Source organism: Grus americana, chromosome 1 (assembly GCF_028858705.1).
Source record: "Grus americana isolate bGruAme1 chromosome 1, bGruAme1.mat, whole genome shotgun sequence".
Classification (NCBI taxonomy): Eukaryota; Metazoa; Chordata; class Aves; order Gruiformes; family Gruidae; genus Grus; species Grus americana.
Genome location: NC_072852.1, coordinates 25,063,505 through 25,079,613, shown reverse-complemented (window position 1 = coordinate 25,079,613; position 16,109 = coordinate 25,063,505). Strand labels below are relative to the sequence as shown.

The 16,109-nt window shown below is 39.0% G+C and overlaps 1 protein-coding gene across 3 annotated transcripts in view; it reads right to left on the bottom strand.

Annotated features, from left to right (window-relative positions):
* SLC13A1 (solute carrier family 13 member 1) overlaps positions 1–3,130 on the bottom strand; it is a 32,277-nt gene extending 29,147 nt beyond the window's left edge. Inside the window, exons 1-2 of one of the 3 annotated variants that reach the window (XM_054813190.1) lie at positions 3,005–3,130; positions 960–1,088 (exon numbers count right to left, since the gene is read on the bottom strand). In XM_054813190.1, coding sequence (XP_054669165.1) covers positions 960–1,088; positions 3,005–3,103 — 228 coding nt within the window. In that variant the 5' untranslated portion in view covers positions 3,104–3,130. The remainder of the gene's footprint in view (positions 1–959; positions 1,089–3,004) is intronic. The other 2 variants (XM_054813188.1, XM_054813189.1) reach the window with 2 other exon arrangements.
* Positions 3,131–16,109: the final 12,979 nt, after the last annotated feature.

Below are 16,109 nucleotides of genomic sequence, written 5' to 3'. Positions count from 1 at the left end.
CTTCTTCATCCTCAGGGGGAGGACTCCTCTCATCGTTCCCCTGCTCCAGCATGGAGTCCCTCTCACGGGGTGCAGACCTTCAGGAGCAAACTGCTCCAGCGTGGGGTCCCCCACGGGGTCACAAGTCCTGCCAGCAAACCTGCCCTGGCGTGGGCTCCCCTCTGCACGGGTCCACCGGTCCGGCCTGGAACTTGCTCCAGCGTGGGCTTCCCATGGGCCACAGCCTCCTTCAGGTGCCTCCACCTGCTCCGGCGTGGGGTCCTCCACGGGCTGCAGGTGGAATCTCTACACCCCCTCATCCTTCCTCCATGGGCTGCAGGGGGACAGCCTGCTTCACCATGGTCTTCACCACCAGCTGCAGGGGGATCTCTGCTCCGGCGCCTGGAGCACCTCCTGCCCCTCCTTCTGCACTGACCTTGGTGTCTGCAGAGTTTCTTACATCTTCTCACTCCTCTCTCCGGCTGCAAAAGCTCTCTCTCTCTAAGTGTTTTTCTACTTCTTAAATATGTTATCACAGAGGCACTGATTGGCTTGGCCTTGGCCAGTGGCGGGCCCGTCTTAGAGCCGGCTGGCATTGGCTCTATCAGACGCAGGGGGAGCTTCTAGCAGCTTCTCACAGAAGCCACCTCTGTAGCCCCCCCGCCACCAAAACCTTACCACGCAAACCCAACACAGTGTGCCATCTCGCTTCTGTAACATTAAGGATATTTTATATCTACCTAACATTTTCCAACTGACTGGCATCCAAGCACTACATCACAATTGAGAAAAAAAAATATAAATAGATATGAGCAAGTCCTGAGGACAAAACATGTAAGGAAGTCTTGAGGCAGACCTACTGTGATTGGCACTCAGCAAATCCATGGATTAGCCTATCAGTTTTCAACATTATGTGGTTCTGTCTTTGGAGTTTTTATCATTTAAACCCATACTAAGATAGAGAGGAAAAAAAGGGTTACCTCCTTGGATTCCATTATACCAAATAACGGGAACATAAAGGCAGGGAGCAAAGCTGAAACAGCCAGTGGCAAAGCTTCTGTGAGCCAAAAGATGGCAACTACAAACAATGTGTATGCACATTCTGCTTCCTAGAATACAAAAGACACCAACAAAAATATGCGTGGATCATCCGGGAAAAAAATCACATTTGCAAAAAGTCCAGCTATGTCAGTAGAGAGATTCCCCCCAGCTGGAACACGTAGGAGTCAAGGGACCTCAATTTAGGGTACTTATTGTCTGCTATTGATAACCTTGCTAAGATATGAAACATAGTCTGTAAAATATTTTTTGTTTCAGGTTTGGGGGTTTTTTGTTGTTGTTGTTGTTGTTGTTGTTGTTGTTTTTCCCAGAGATAGTAAAATTACTTAAATTCTACCACTTATGAAAGGTAGAAAAAAAGACAACTGCCCTTTCTTTCAAGCACAATTAATCATAAACATCATTCTGGAGCATTCTCAGACCATGAATTAACATAAATCACAAACATTCTGCAGCTGCAAGCAACCTTTAAACCTCTAGGAGTACTCACAGTTGATAATAGGTCAAATTTTGTCTCTTCTGTAATCAATGAAGCTTTGTAGTCAGCATCAATAAGGCAAGGATATCATCCAATATAAAAAGTGTTGTGCAAGACTGGCAAGAAACATAGTTGTTGTTTCTAAGACTTGTAATTTTAGTGAGTGTCTTTTATTTAAACTCATGCAAAGCAGGAGTTTTTTCAGGAGAATTTACTTCAGTGCTGCCCATAAAATGCAGTCACAGCCAAATAAAAAGAGATTAAGTGAAACTAGTTTCTTCTAGAATCCTAGAAACCTTTTTTGTGTAGTTTTGATTTATATTTATGCTCTTGAGGAAAATGGTTTAAATCTTTCAATGCCACTGGTTAGGGCATGAAACTACTCAACAGCAGAGATGGTTTGTATTGGGAAAGGAATAACTTAATTACATGGCCCTGGGAACCTCTGACTGGAAAACAACAATGTTAAATCCAAGTCAGTCAGTTATGGTTAGCATTTATTTTTTTGTGGGGAAGCTTGTGTTATGTATGAAATAATTTGATAGTGTCAATTCATCTATCACCCAGCAAATGTTCATCTCACTTAAGTCCTACTGCATTAAGAATTTCTCAAAAATTTCTTCTCAGAGAGGAAACTGAAATATTGAAACTGTGATGTGAGACAGTGTGAAGCATGTTGCCCTGTCACCACTATCTACCTGTGATGCAAGGACTTCTGAACTGGACTTTCATGTATTGTTACACATGATACGTATAATGCATGTGTGATAATCACAGGAGAATTCCATTTCATTCTGCTGATATCAGAGCTGTACCAAATAGAATCACTACTAAAATTTTTAGACAGCTGTTTCATCAGCCTGGAGTTGTCAAAAGAATTATTGAATGGCAGAAGAATTTATTTCAAAATAAAACTAAGGTGTCCTGCTATAACCTTTGCTGTATTTAGGAACCAGGGGCAATTTCTCAGATCTTTGATTCCAGTCATTTGCTATCAGGCAACACAATGTATGATGAACTTAACAAAATCCATTATTAAATAAAAAGGTAATTGCAGCTGTCTTCCTGACAATTAATCTCCATCGTCAATCATACAGAGCTGTTTAAAAGTGGCCAAAATGTAATAGTAAAGATAGGATTTTCAAGGCAGTCTAGATCATGCTGTATGAGAAAAATATTTCCTGAACAAGAAACCAAATATATAATTCAGAACTTCATGCAACCAGCACAGAATCTTACATAAAAGCTGTTGTCTTCTCTACATTTCTATGCAAATACTCTAAGTTGACCAAAAAAAAAAAAAAGGAAAAAAAAAAGAAAAAAGAAAGAAAAAAAAAGAAAGAAAATCGATAATGCAAACATCATGAAGTCATTCAAGGGCCCTTGCAACCCAAACTGTTCTATGGTTCAATGATTCTGAAAAGATCTGGGAATCTCAGGCTTGACATACAGGTGCAAAATAATTACCTCTCAAAGCAGGTCACTTACTTTGGTTTTGATGATAAGTGGAAGTGGAAGTAAAAGCAGTGGGGTGAGAACAATGAGCAGGAACCTTCGGTAAGCCAGGAGGTAGCTAAGAATCTTCATGGTTGATGGCTGGTAGATGAACTTTCCTGTAGAAACTGCCAAAAAATAGGTCTGACTTTAAATAGCTGACTCTGATTAATATTTTTCCAAGCTATCACCTTTAGCCATTGCTAAAGCAGGCCAGTAAACCAAGTTAAAATTAAATCTTGCTCTTTATTGTTTTAGTGAGTTTATTAACAGTAGGTTGATAAGATAAGTGTTCATCATAAACCAAGGCTAGATGTCAGCCTCCTCATGACTTTCTCTCCATGCCCTTCCTCATAACAAGTTTATGTAATTAGAGCAGGTTTTAGACAACCAGATAACCCAAAATTTCAAGTCCTCTCCCAGTCACTGTTGGCTTCAGTAGGAAATCAAAACATCTAATATACATAGAATATATATTCAAAACCAATTATGACATTATGTGAAAACTTATGCAAAATCATTTTACTGAACAGAATTGAAAATTTTTCATCTTCATCTGTGGAGATATTCAATACTTGATAGAACAAGGTCCTGTGCAACCTGACCTAGCTCTGAACCTTACTCTGCATTGAGCAAAAGGTTGGACTAGATGACCCGCAGAGTTCCCTTCCAGTCTTAGTCTTTCTATTGATTCTATCTGTCTAGAATTTGAAATACATGACAAAAACAGAGGGTTTTTTCTGTCTTGCTTGGCAGGGAGTGTATGATAGTTCGTTTTCTCTTCTCATGCAGGCACAGGGTAAGGTGTTCTATGTACATCATATAAAGCTTTGAGGAAGGCTAAGAGTAGGAGAGTTTTTGAGACAAAAGTGAAAAGTAAATAAATCTTTTTGCCTGAATTTTCCTGTTTTCAATAAAAGAAAACTTGGTACAGACTTTGTAATACAACAGAATAGCATCAAATAAAGAAGAGGAAAAGGTAGGAAAGAGGCTTGTACACTGTCTGTGGGTGAAGATCAAAAGGAGAAAGAACACACTGTTTCATGCTCAGGATCTTACATGAAGCAGAGAATTGGAAGAGGAGACAGATGAAGGCATCTTTGAGCTACCATCAGAACCATCCAAAGGCCAGGTAATAAGGCAGATTTTTACTATCCATACAACTTTTTGATTATAAGGATCCCATGTATCAGAGTACAGACAAACGAAGTGATCAGATTGCCAGTGTTTTGGACAAACTTTTGGTTTCAGGAAGGTAGGACTTTGGTTTTAGTAGGAAAGCAGTATTTCAAATCTAACTGACAGGAACGAATTGATTGAAAACCCAAAGGTGGGAAATATTTTGGGGATGAAAGTAATAATGAAATAACAGTCTTTGCTACTGCACAGAAAGAATTGGGAAAACAGTTTTGACACAACCTAGGGAGCTGAGACTGAGACCTCCTGAGAAGATAATGTAAGGGATAAAGAAGTTCGAGTGAACTGGTAGCTTTTGAAAGAGGCTATTCTAAATATATAATGACAAACACGGTTTAAAGAGTTCAAAGACAGTGAGCAGAGAGGGACATTATGGTGCCTGCATCAGGAAATCTTCAAACATCCAAAATGAAAAAGGAATTGAGATCTAGAAAAATTGGCATGTGCCTGAGGACTGCTATAAAGGAACATGAAAAATATAGATGAATAAATTCAGGAAGATTGTCATGCGAAATATATTTCAGTTGGAGAAGTCAGAAAATTTCTGTTAAAATGTCAGAAGTAAGAAGAAAACAGAGGAGAGTAGAGAGATTTAGTAAACAGAAGGGAAGACAAACTGCAGACAGTGCTGGAGTATTCAACTCTGTCTTTGCTTGAGTCTTTTCAAAGGTAAATGGCAGTCAATTCTCTAAATTAATTTTAACATGGAAAAGGGGAATGCACTATGGGCATGGTGCTGGTGGGAGTGCTGAATATTTAGATTTAATATATGTATTCAAGTCAACAGTTCCAGATGAAATTCACCCATAATTCATGGGTGAGAATTTATGCAGTAATCTGAGAACTATTTTAGAATATATTTGAATATATTCTGATATGCCATATATTTGAAAAACTGTGGAGGATTACAAGCTCCTAGAGAATTGGTCAGGCATACATGGAAATGAAATATGGCTGATATGTCATGTGAACACAATCTAATTTTCTTCTTTTATGGGGCAACTAGCTTAGTGATCGAAGATATAAAATATATGCATTTTATTTTATTTTAATACACTTTTTAGATGAACTAAGAGCAATTCAGAAGTAAGCACAGAAGAAATGCTCTAGGGGAAATTATGTTTAGGTGCACAACTGGTAAAAATAGCTGTTCTTGAAGAGCAGTTACAAATGTTTCACATTCATACTTAGATGACATTTCAAATGAGGTCCTGAAGGGGTCTATTCTGATTAACTTTCTAGCCCATGTTTTCATTAGTGGTTTGAATCATGAACTAGCAATGGACAGGACAAAGATAGTAATACCTTCTAGCTGATATTAGACCATAAAGGCTATTTTTTCAGCATTCTCAGACCATCATTGCTATAGCAAAATGCTTGTGTGGAGATAGGCGTACACATTTCAGAACAAAAGAGAAAAGGGAAAGAGACTTCCAGTATTAATGCAAGCAAATTATTTCTGATGAGGCAGTAGAAATTAGCCTGCAGAATTAGCACTGAAATTCTCAAGCCTGTCTGCAGGGGTCTGGTCTCAGATCTGTAGTCAGCCACCAGAGATGGCCAGGGCAAAACTAGAAGCTACAAGGAAAAGGTTTCCTTCCAAACTTGTGCTGAGATGTTTCTGGAGAAGTCAAGCTTTTACAGATAACTTGAGAATGGATCAACAGATAGATGCTCAGCTAGATAACAAGTCATAGAATCACAGAATTGTTTTGGTTGGAAAAGACCTTTAAGATCATCAAGTCCAACTGTAATTTATAGTGGAGTTAAGTTTAGCGGAGGGAGGCTTTCTGAGAGACCATGGAATTTGGCACGAAACTTTCCTTATAGGTATGGACCAGGAACAAGCAAGGGTATGGAAAGCTGCTTACAAGGACCTTAAAGATACAGCTCTGAGTGTGAAGAGGAAAGGGGTTCTAATGTGATTTGACATATTACTGAATGATTAGGGAAAAACTGGTAAATTCAGTTTGAAAAATATGGATGTGTTTGCAACAATGAAAAAAAGTAGAAAAGAAGTGAAGTTTGTAGGGAGAAAGAATATTTCTCGTTATGCCAGCCAGTGTTAGCTGACCTGGGTCAGTATTGATCCCTCACTCCCTAGCCTACTTGGAATGCTTTGTTTATTTTTGTTATGTCTTGAGTTAACTGTGGACAACTCTTGTGTGTTTTCTCAGTAGCTGAATAGAATTTTGTGGTTCATCCTTCCAGGCCTCAGGAAAGCCTGTGGGGATGATCCTTTTATGCTGAAGCTTTATCCAGATAGCTGTATTTGCAACTTGGTTGAGGACTACTATTTCTCTTTCATATTTGAAGAAGGGCTTGTGTGCTCAGACACTCACCATTGTGCGGGGCAACACAGCAGGGGAAGTGCTGTAAAATTCAGATTCTTCCAAAAGCTGATTTTGCCATAAAACAAAACAAGATCAAAGGACTTGCATGAGACATCCAGTTATGGGGAATGAAATGGCAAGATAGGCATCGTCACATCCCAATAGATATGATCAATAAGGTAACAGTCATGCCCCCACAAGTTAGCAAAAAAAGAAATTCAAACTTTTCTAGGCATTATGGGATTCTAGAGAATGCATATTCCAAGTTACATTCAGCTTGCGAGTCATCTTTTTGAGGGACCCAAAAGAATTATTTTGACTAAGGCCCTGAGCAACAAGTTGTTGAACAGGTCAAACAGTAGATAGTTCCTGCAGTAGCCCATGGGCCAGTCCAAACAGGACCAGATGTGAGAAATGTTGTCTATGCTACTGCCAGGGAGCATGACCTCAACTGGAGCCTCTTGCAGAGAGCATCTGGAGAAACCTAAGGTCAGCTTCTAGGGTTTTGGAGCTAGGCGTATAGGGCATTTTGCCTACCTGGGTACAGTTGATGGGTAATGTGGAAGAATGGCAAAATCTAGTGTGTACTGCAAGGAGATTAAACATTGGAGGAAAATAACATGTGATTTCAGTTGCATATAATAGGAAGTACTACATCAAGAATTACCTGAGCCTCACAAGAAGCCGGGCAAGTACAGCAGTGATCCAACCTGAGCCAATAATTTTACACAATATGCCATCTCTCCTGTCCTGAGCAATCACCGTAACACATCAAGCCCAAGTTATGAGCTCAACGGGCACTTTATGAATGTGGGGGTGGCACATAGACGAAGGGAATGATAGCTGTATATATATATCACATGACAGGAAGGAGGCTGGTGCTTAATGGGGATGTATTGGATACTGTAAGACCTGAGAATGACATAAATGATATGGAATAAGGGGTGGAAATTGCACTGGGTTTGGCTGGGATGGATGGATTTTGTTCATAGCAGCCCATAAGGTGCTGGTTTAGATCTTGTGATGTTTTGGATTTCTGACTAAAGTGTAGATAACACATCAGTGTTCTGGTTATTGCTGAGCAGTCTTTCCACAGCATCAAGACACTCCCACTCTGCCCTCCCAGTGAATAGGTTGGGGGTGTGCAAGAAGTTGGGAGGGGACACAGCAGAGGCAGCTGACCCAAACTGACCAAAGGGATATTTTGTGCCATATAAAATCATGCTCAGCAATAAAAACTGTGGGGAAGAGGTGTTTTGGGAAGGGAGGCATTGCTTGGAGGCTGGCTGGGCATCAGTCTGCTTGTTGGAGGTGGTCAATGATTGCCTTTGTGTCAATTTTGTGTTTTATCTTCCACTTTCCTTCACTTATTAAACTCTCAATGCACAGGTTTTCTCACTTCAGCTCTTCCTATTCTCTCCCCTGTCTTGTTGGGGACAGAGCAGAAGAGTAGCTGGGTGGCGCTTAGCTGCTGAAATGGGTCAAGCCACCACACCTTGTCAATGGCCTTGTAAGTTGCATTGCCACTCTCTACGTTACCATGCATTTCTCTTTTGACCATCACAGATGCAATGATAATGTTACTGTACAAAACTAAGAGGAACACTTTAGTTAAGTGATACTTCCTGGGAAATTCAAAAGCATGCAAAATGTTAGTACGCTGTTCAGCAGGGCAGGATCCTTGGAAATGTGGAGAAAAAAATAAATAAATCAGTATTTCCTTGTCAAAGGTTGATCATATGGGATTAGCAGCATACCTTTATAGAACAAGATAAGCAACATTTTAGAGCAGCAAAGTATTTGTTATACCAATATGTGACTAATTACTGTAACAGAAAGCCTATATATAACTACAAGAACTGTAAGATGGGTAAGGTACTGCCCAAAGGGAAGACATCAGTGGAAGAACAGTCAAAGCAAAGGAATGTTATAAAAGCAACTTCTTGAAGATATTTCAGGGATTTATATTCGTACAAAATTTTATTAATGATTCTCAGTATTATACTTATTGATAACAAAATTGAGAGGTATTATCAACAAAGTTAAGTTTCTTATATAAGTACTTGAGAGCTTGAATTCTGAAGTTACCATGTTCTAAAACATGTAGTGGGCTACATGCAAGAAAAGCTTCTGGAGCAAGAAAGCTCCAGAATAGCCCGAGTAAGCACCGTGGTGGGATTAATTTCTAATTTTACACATCCATATCTAAACTGGTCACCTAACCTTTTTTCGCATTCTACAGAGACATATAAGTACTTCCACCCTGCTTAATGGAGGTGCTTATACCAGGCTGAGGTGAATTAGATTCTAAAGATGAATGTTTCTCTTCACTGACCACAAAAAAACCCTAGGCAAATGGGTTGGAGCAAGATGTCTAACTTTTAGATGTCCGTGCTAGGACAGATGTGTTCTATCTTCCACCTGTTTAGGAGAGAAATCTTAAGAAGCTATCTGAAGTCAAGAATGCCTGCAAGAGACCTGAAGCACTGAGCAAAGAAACAACTCTCTATTCCTTGGGTCTTAGACCTTAAGCAAACAGGCTACAGCATGTACCCATCAATAAACAAGATTGCATCGGAATTATAAACTTCATTATTATTATTGAATAATTAGCTTTCACTCCCTCCTCATCATTGCAAAAAGTGGAAAGCATCTCTAATTTAATTGTGTATTAATTTACCAGTGGTTAGGATCAAGGGATTTCTTTATGACCAGAGAAAAATTAAATATCTTTAGCATGAATCCAACATTGATTGCCACCTTTTGAAAGATGACATTGAGAATAAATGTTTACTAAACGGAAAACATGGAAATTAAATCACAAGCACTAATTCCCCAAGATCTGGCATATTCTGCAAGGCTTTTAACCAGCTCAGGAAATTTTGCCTGGCTGGTTCCCATTGTCACCGCTCATTATTTTTCCTCAAAAGCGTAACAGCTTTCAGGACTGAAAATTCTATTTACATTCCTAGAAAACACATTCGAAGAGAATGAAACTCTCCTCCCTCCCTTTCTCCCTGTTACAGATGTGAAAGCAGTCAGAATTAGACTGAGGATCAGTGGTGGAATTGGGTGTGTAGTCACAGGTGTGTCCCACCAGAGACAGTGTCTCCCACTGAAGCAGTGGTGAAGAGAAACGATGATATGAAAGTGCTGGGCCTTGATCAAGATTTGCTTCTCTAGAAAACACAAGGGAATCAAAGCAACAGATGTTGGGAAAATGTAATAACAAATCTAAGATTTAGCATTTAAGGGTGTTGGATGAAATCCCATCCTCAAGTGCACCCATTTCTAAGTACATATCCAACATGATGACAGACAACTACTCCAACAACTCTAAATGCTCTAAAAACTAAGTTAGTAAATCTTTATGGAAATGAGATTTGATGCATTTTTAAACTGTGTTTTTTTCATTTTCCATTGGTCTTTTTTTAAACTGTCTCCTAAGGAACAGTCTCTTCTAAGCTTAGCAGAATTCTATCAGGGACAATGAGATTTGTATGGAAGAGAAGGTAAACTGACATGCAGAGCAAGCAGGAAAAAAAAATACCTTTTGGAATTTTAATAGCATGAGATTCAAGGCTCTGGACAATATGTGAGCTTTATCTCCAGACTGAGGACGGAAGCTTCTGAAATAATTTGGGTGTTGTATTCCTATGATCCTGGCCTGATTTGCTGAAGAGTGGTAGTTAAAAAACCCATACAAACCACTATTTCTTTCCAATTTACCTTGCATCTCTGTTTCTAGACTACAGAACTGATAGAAAAGTGCTGTTTGGAAGAGATTATTGACAACTTTTGGAGAAGCAGTTCACAGAAACCAGATGAAATCTATTTTCAGCATAGGATGAGAGAAGAAGAAACACATTTCATACCTACATACAGGTGGTATTTCTGAATGGACAGAACCTGACACGTTGAATACATTTCCAGACACCTTACTGTGTAAAAGCAAACAAACTGAAAAGAAACAAAACCCAATGATTTGACTTCAAAATTTTTAAAGATTAAAAAGTTCACTATTCATTGTAAGCACATTATATCATTCCTTTTAGTTTTGAATAGAAACCCACTGTGCCTGAAGGACATTAATGCCATGATTTTTGAAGAAGACCTGTACTTACAGCCTTTTTCTTTGAATCAGTTCAAGTACTTCAGCAATTACTATATAATCTTCCATCTTTCTGAAGCAGAATCCTCTCTTCTAATGACACTAGATAGCACAGAGCTCCTCCAATACATTCATTATCCATCCTGGGTACTCTATTTCTGTGAGTCTTCCCATCGGAATCACTGGCCAGTGTCACAAAGTAGTATTTCCAAGATGTAAACTACATATAAACTTCCTGTAGAAATGTAAAATACAAATGAATAATGGGATTTTAAAACAATAAAGAGCCTGGATATTGGTCTCTTATACCTGAAGCACACCCTGAAATCTTAAAAAGGCCCAGTTACTTGAGACTCATTATACTAAGTCTGTCTCTACATCAGTCTGCTTCTCCCAAACAACTCCTTGATAACGCTTCTCTTTCACCTCTGAACTAGCTGTAAGCAAGTAAACTTCAGAACTGGAAGCAATTTAGCTTCATCAATGCAATTTTGTGCCCATAGTAAATAAGTTCTGCTGAGAGTGTTACCTGCATAGAGCATGACATTGACCAGGTGAGTCCAATTCCCCATACTGGAACCCATCCTGTAAACCTGCCTGGGGAACCTGCCACTCACCTTCCACAGCATAAGTTATTTATTTGGCCAGGACCTCTCTGTTGAGCTCAGCATGGTCCTCTTGATGAAAGAAATGCTATACTTCCACTTTGTCCAATGTTTTGCTCCACCCTCAGTGAAAGGCTTCACTGAATGCCTCAGCCTCCTGTACATGGTTATCCAATGTGCTCCTTTTAAAGACAACAGTCATTCTGCCTTTGGGCAACTAATACCTGTGCTCCTAAGTTCTAGCAAACTTCCTTTGTCAATTATCAGTATGTGATGAAAAAACCCAAGCCTTCAAAAACTTTCCATCTTCCTGCATATCCTGCTCACTGACTGAACAGGCAATAATACCATTCTTTAAGAGACACATCCTCCAGGCTGCTGTCACGTGGCTCTGGCACAAAACCAGAACATCGACCTTGAATCATTTATAGGCCTAATTCACAATTTAACAAATTTTTGCCTCCTTAAAGTATGGTCTCCATGTTTATTCTTGTTGCACGATGCCCATGTAGTTGGTGCTGTGTGAATCCAAGACTGCTGTGTGCACTAAAGCATTTAACCCGTAGTGGACCTGCATGGACAAGTCTTCTTACCAGAAGAGACACTCCCAAAGCCAGGGCGAGTCTGTGTGTGCAGCAGAGTGGCTATATGGGCAGATCATTTTGCCATGCACCATGGTCTAATACTGTCCTGGAGTTTTTAGCACAGACTTTTCAGACTTCTTCCCACTGGCATGTGTACATTCCTTATATAACAAGGTGATAGAGACTGTGCTAGAATAAACATAGATTTGTAAGCCTCTTCATTTCATGAAGCACTAATAATGTTCCTCAAACTTACAAAACACAAGCTTGGCAGTGAATTAAAAAAAAAATTTCTGAAAATAGTGCAAAATTTTCAGCAAACAATCTGAGCTACAAAAAAGCAGATACCACCTGATTAAGCATCATACTATGCTTTTGAATTTTGTCATTTTGGAGGAGGAATTTTGCTTTTAAATGAATTACACAATTTGACTCCCAGATCGGGGTTTTCATTTTTGGAAAACTACATATTCAAGGTTGGGTTGAGGAACCTGGTCTAGTGAAAGATGTTCCTGACCACAGCAGGGTGGGGGACTAGTTGATCTCTAAAGGTCCTTTCCAACACAAACCATTCTATGTTTAGCCTCATACACAATGCAAAAGCAACAAGAAAAAAAGTCTGCCTAGAATGGCACTATAAAATGTGACTTTGTTTGCAGGGGGGCTTCCCTTCATGACAGCAAAATCTATTTTACACGGTCTTTTATCAGCTAAAATTTGAGTCAATACCATACCATAATGATGTCTGTTGAGAAGCAACATGAGAAGGAAAAATATTTAAATCATTTCATCAATTGTTTGCTACCTTAAGAGGTTTTTGTTGTTTAATTATTTCAGGTGATGACAGCTAATTGGAAGTGGTATAATTGTACTTTTTGCAATTGATGTTGTCTGTGTGTTGATGACATGCTAATGTCATCAACCATGCTGGCTTTTGTCTAAGATGTTTGATCACTTGTGTTATTGTTGAGGAAAGATGTTAATCAGCCAAAACCATTAACTATTATGTTTGATTTATACTCAGAACAAAGTTCAACTTCCACTTCCTTGGAAGCCACAGAGGATAAATCATTGCAAAGAATAGTAATAAATTTATTCTGCCGAAACACAAAATTGAATAAAGATAGTTTGTCAAAAATATGTAGGAAGTTTTAACTGATCAATGTCACTACATGAAATTTCTCCATGGTATAATTATTCTAAACTGATCATTCCTAGACTTAATCTTAGTTTTTCATGTCATAGTTACTAATAACTTTAACAGTTTACTTTCAGTAAAAGATATTTTTATTTCCATTTTATTAATACACTTTAAAAGTCCTTACATTTATTTAATATTCCTCCATCACATTTAACTTTGTGGGAAAAGAAATACCTTCTTTTTTTTTTCCCCCAGGTGGCATATTACTGATCAAGTTTCTTTTATATTAACTATACGCTCTCCACATTCAAGCCATAGGAGTATAATTCCATTTTCTCTTCTTGGTAGAGATTTTTAGAATTCTTTATTAAATCTTCTCCTGCCTTGGCCCAAAACTTCACATTAATACTATATTCTCCAAAATGGTATCTGTTTTTCATAAATGTCCACATGTAAAAACATGTGAAAAATTACATCTGTTTAATGGTTAGTTACGTGTAAAGGTTGGACTTTGTAATACTTTTGAGTTTGGAGGTATATATTGTCTGTCAATATTCTTATGTACTTTTTATCTTTATAAAGTTTACCAAACTGCTAGATGAGCTCATCCAGAGCCCTCTCATTGTCAGGCATATATTTTAGCTAATCTCCAGTCCCATTTTCCTTGTTCCTTCCTTCAATTTTCAGTCATCCTTTGTCTCTCTTTTGGTGACCAGGTTATTATCAACAATAAAATTGTGGCAGTCATTTGTGTTTATAATGTCCTGAGAATATTTCATAGCCAGATCAAAGCCGAGTTTATCTTAATTAAGACCTTACTTCCTAATCTTTCACTAATTTTGGACAATAAACACACAGATATATTTACTCAGGGATTCTTTGTAATCTAGACTCTCTCAGAAAAAACTTCTACAACATTTACTAGGAAAACAAATCACACAAGTGGTTGTAGAAGAAATGCTTCCCCACGCAAACTCAACTTGCAATAAAATTGACTCGTGAAGTCTTGGAGCCAGCTGAACTGAGTGAGTTTTTACTCACTCACTGAGAACTCTGTCAACACCTAGTAAACGCTGTACAAGCTCGGCTTGGCAGAGTGTCTCCTGTGCTGCCAGGAGGCTGAGCGCCGTGCTCGTAGTACGTGTGGGCTCGTAGCGTGCCCCATGTCAGCCAGTCCCAGCGAAGTGCACCAGGCTCATGGAGCAAGCCACTGCTTGAAGAAGAGAGTGAGGTACTAGCACACAGGTCATATCACCAGCCCCATTCAGCACGGTCAAGGAATTTTCCTGTTCATGAAGTTTAAATTTCAGGCTGAAACTGCAGCGGTGAGCCGAGGCTGCAGCCACACAACTTCCACCGGGGTGGCGTAGAAGTGAGTGGAGACAATCTCTGCTCCCATCTTCACGCCCATGTGCGTGTGTACTAATTTTACTATTGACTGAAATTAATCATAGAAAATTAAGGTAGCTATGATGTCATTAATAACGTCTTAAGAATAGTCCAAAATACAGATGCAGTGCTGGGATGTCTGCATCTACATCCGCATTGTCACAGTGTTTACACTGTCCACATCAAAAGCACTCTGGCTTGCAGCCACAGCAAGACCTGCTGCTGTCATGTTAAAGAAAGGCAGCTCAACTTTGAAGAGTAAATTCCACTTGATAAGAATATATTTTCATGGATTATTTTTTCAGCATTATCACAGAGATTCACTGAAGGAGTAATGGAGTGGCAGGAAAAAAATCACCTGAGAAGTTATTTTTTAAAAGATTAACGCTTCTAAGATGAAGACTGACCAAATGTAAATTCTCTTAGACCCACAGAATTAATCTGCATGAATTATCAAGTGTCTACCTTAACTCAGATAAACAGTGTATTTGCAACTTACTACCTTACAGGAAGTTTCACTGAGTTTGGCAGTAATCTTCCTAATGTGTCATGAGAGACGTAACATGAGACTTCATACGCCATGCTGCAAAAGGCTTTTTCTTTCAAGAAAACTGTTTCTTGTGGGATACAAGTGCAGTCTCATAACAAGAGAGCATGTCTGTATCAATGTTATTTAATCAACAGTGAAGGAAAACATGCATTTCAATGAAAACAGGCATTTCAGGGAAAACATACCCCAATGATTACAGACTAAAATTCAGATGTGAAATCACACTATAAATCTCAGTTCGAATCCTGTAATCTGTTTATTAAAGTAATACAGAATAAATACAGAACAGAAAAATATTAATCAGTAATTGCTTAACCATTAGTATTTTCCTTTAAAATAGACCAAGTTCAGAGATCAGGTCCAGAGTTGCACTGAACCAGACTTTAAGGCTCTTTCAATTTGCCTCATTTGAATTTGAAACAGTATTGAACTCTAACAGCCTGAAAGATCAGGGGGCACTAATCATGACATTTGGCTAGCACCCATCCCCTTCTCCCTTATTCTGAAATAATTACTTATTTCAGGTTCAAAGCAAGCTGTAAATTAATATCGTAGGGCCATACCATTTTTGTGGAAAGATTCGGAATTCTTCTTAATCGTACCTAAGAGGATATATAAAAACCACAGAAAGATGTTATTACTTTGTTGTTAGAAGTAATTCTGAGCCCATTCTTAGGACCTTAAGATATTTTAAGAGGATTTTTTTCCCCTGTGTGTGCATTCCACGTCTTCAGCAATTGTTCATTTAAAGCCTATCTGTGTCATCCTTTGAAGCCACCAGGAGTTTTCAGTACACAGTGGGCACCTAATAAATAACAAAACTGTTCAGTTATACTGCAGTCTGGAGGAATATTCACATTCCCTCAGGAGCTGACCGTGATGGAAGAAAGAATAGAAGCCATGGTGATTCTCCACAGAAATGGCTAAGTGTAAGAAAAGAAGCAGGGCTAGGACTTCTGAAATGTACTGTTTTATTGGACATCTCAGATCCAACACCTGGAAACGTTCTGCAGCAGCCTCTCAGTCCTGATAATGAATTTTCATTGAGCCTCCAGCAGAATTCTGCGGACATTGGTCCCCTAAGGGAGCCTTGGAGCTCCCCGGCTCCTTGCCAGCTCAGTCACGTGAGGCTGAGCCTCCAGCCTCCGGGGTCAACGAGCTCACACAAGTTTACATCAGTGGTGGGCAA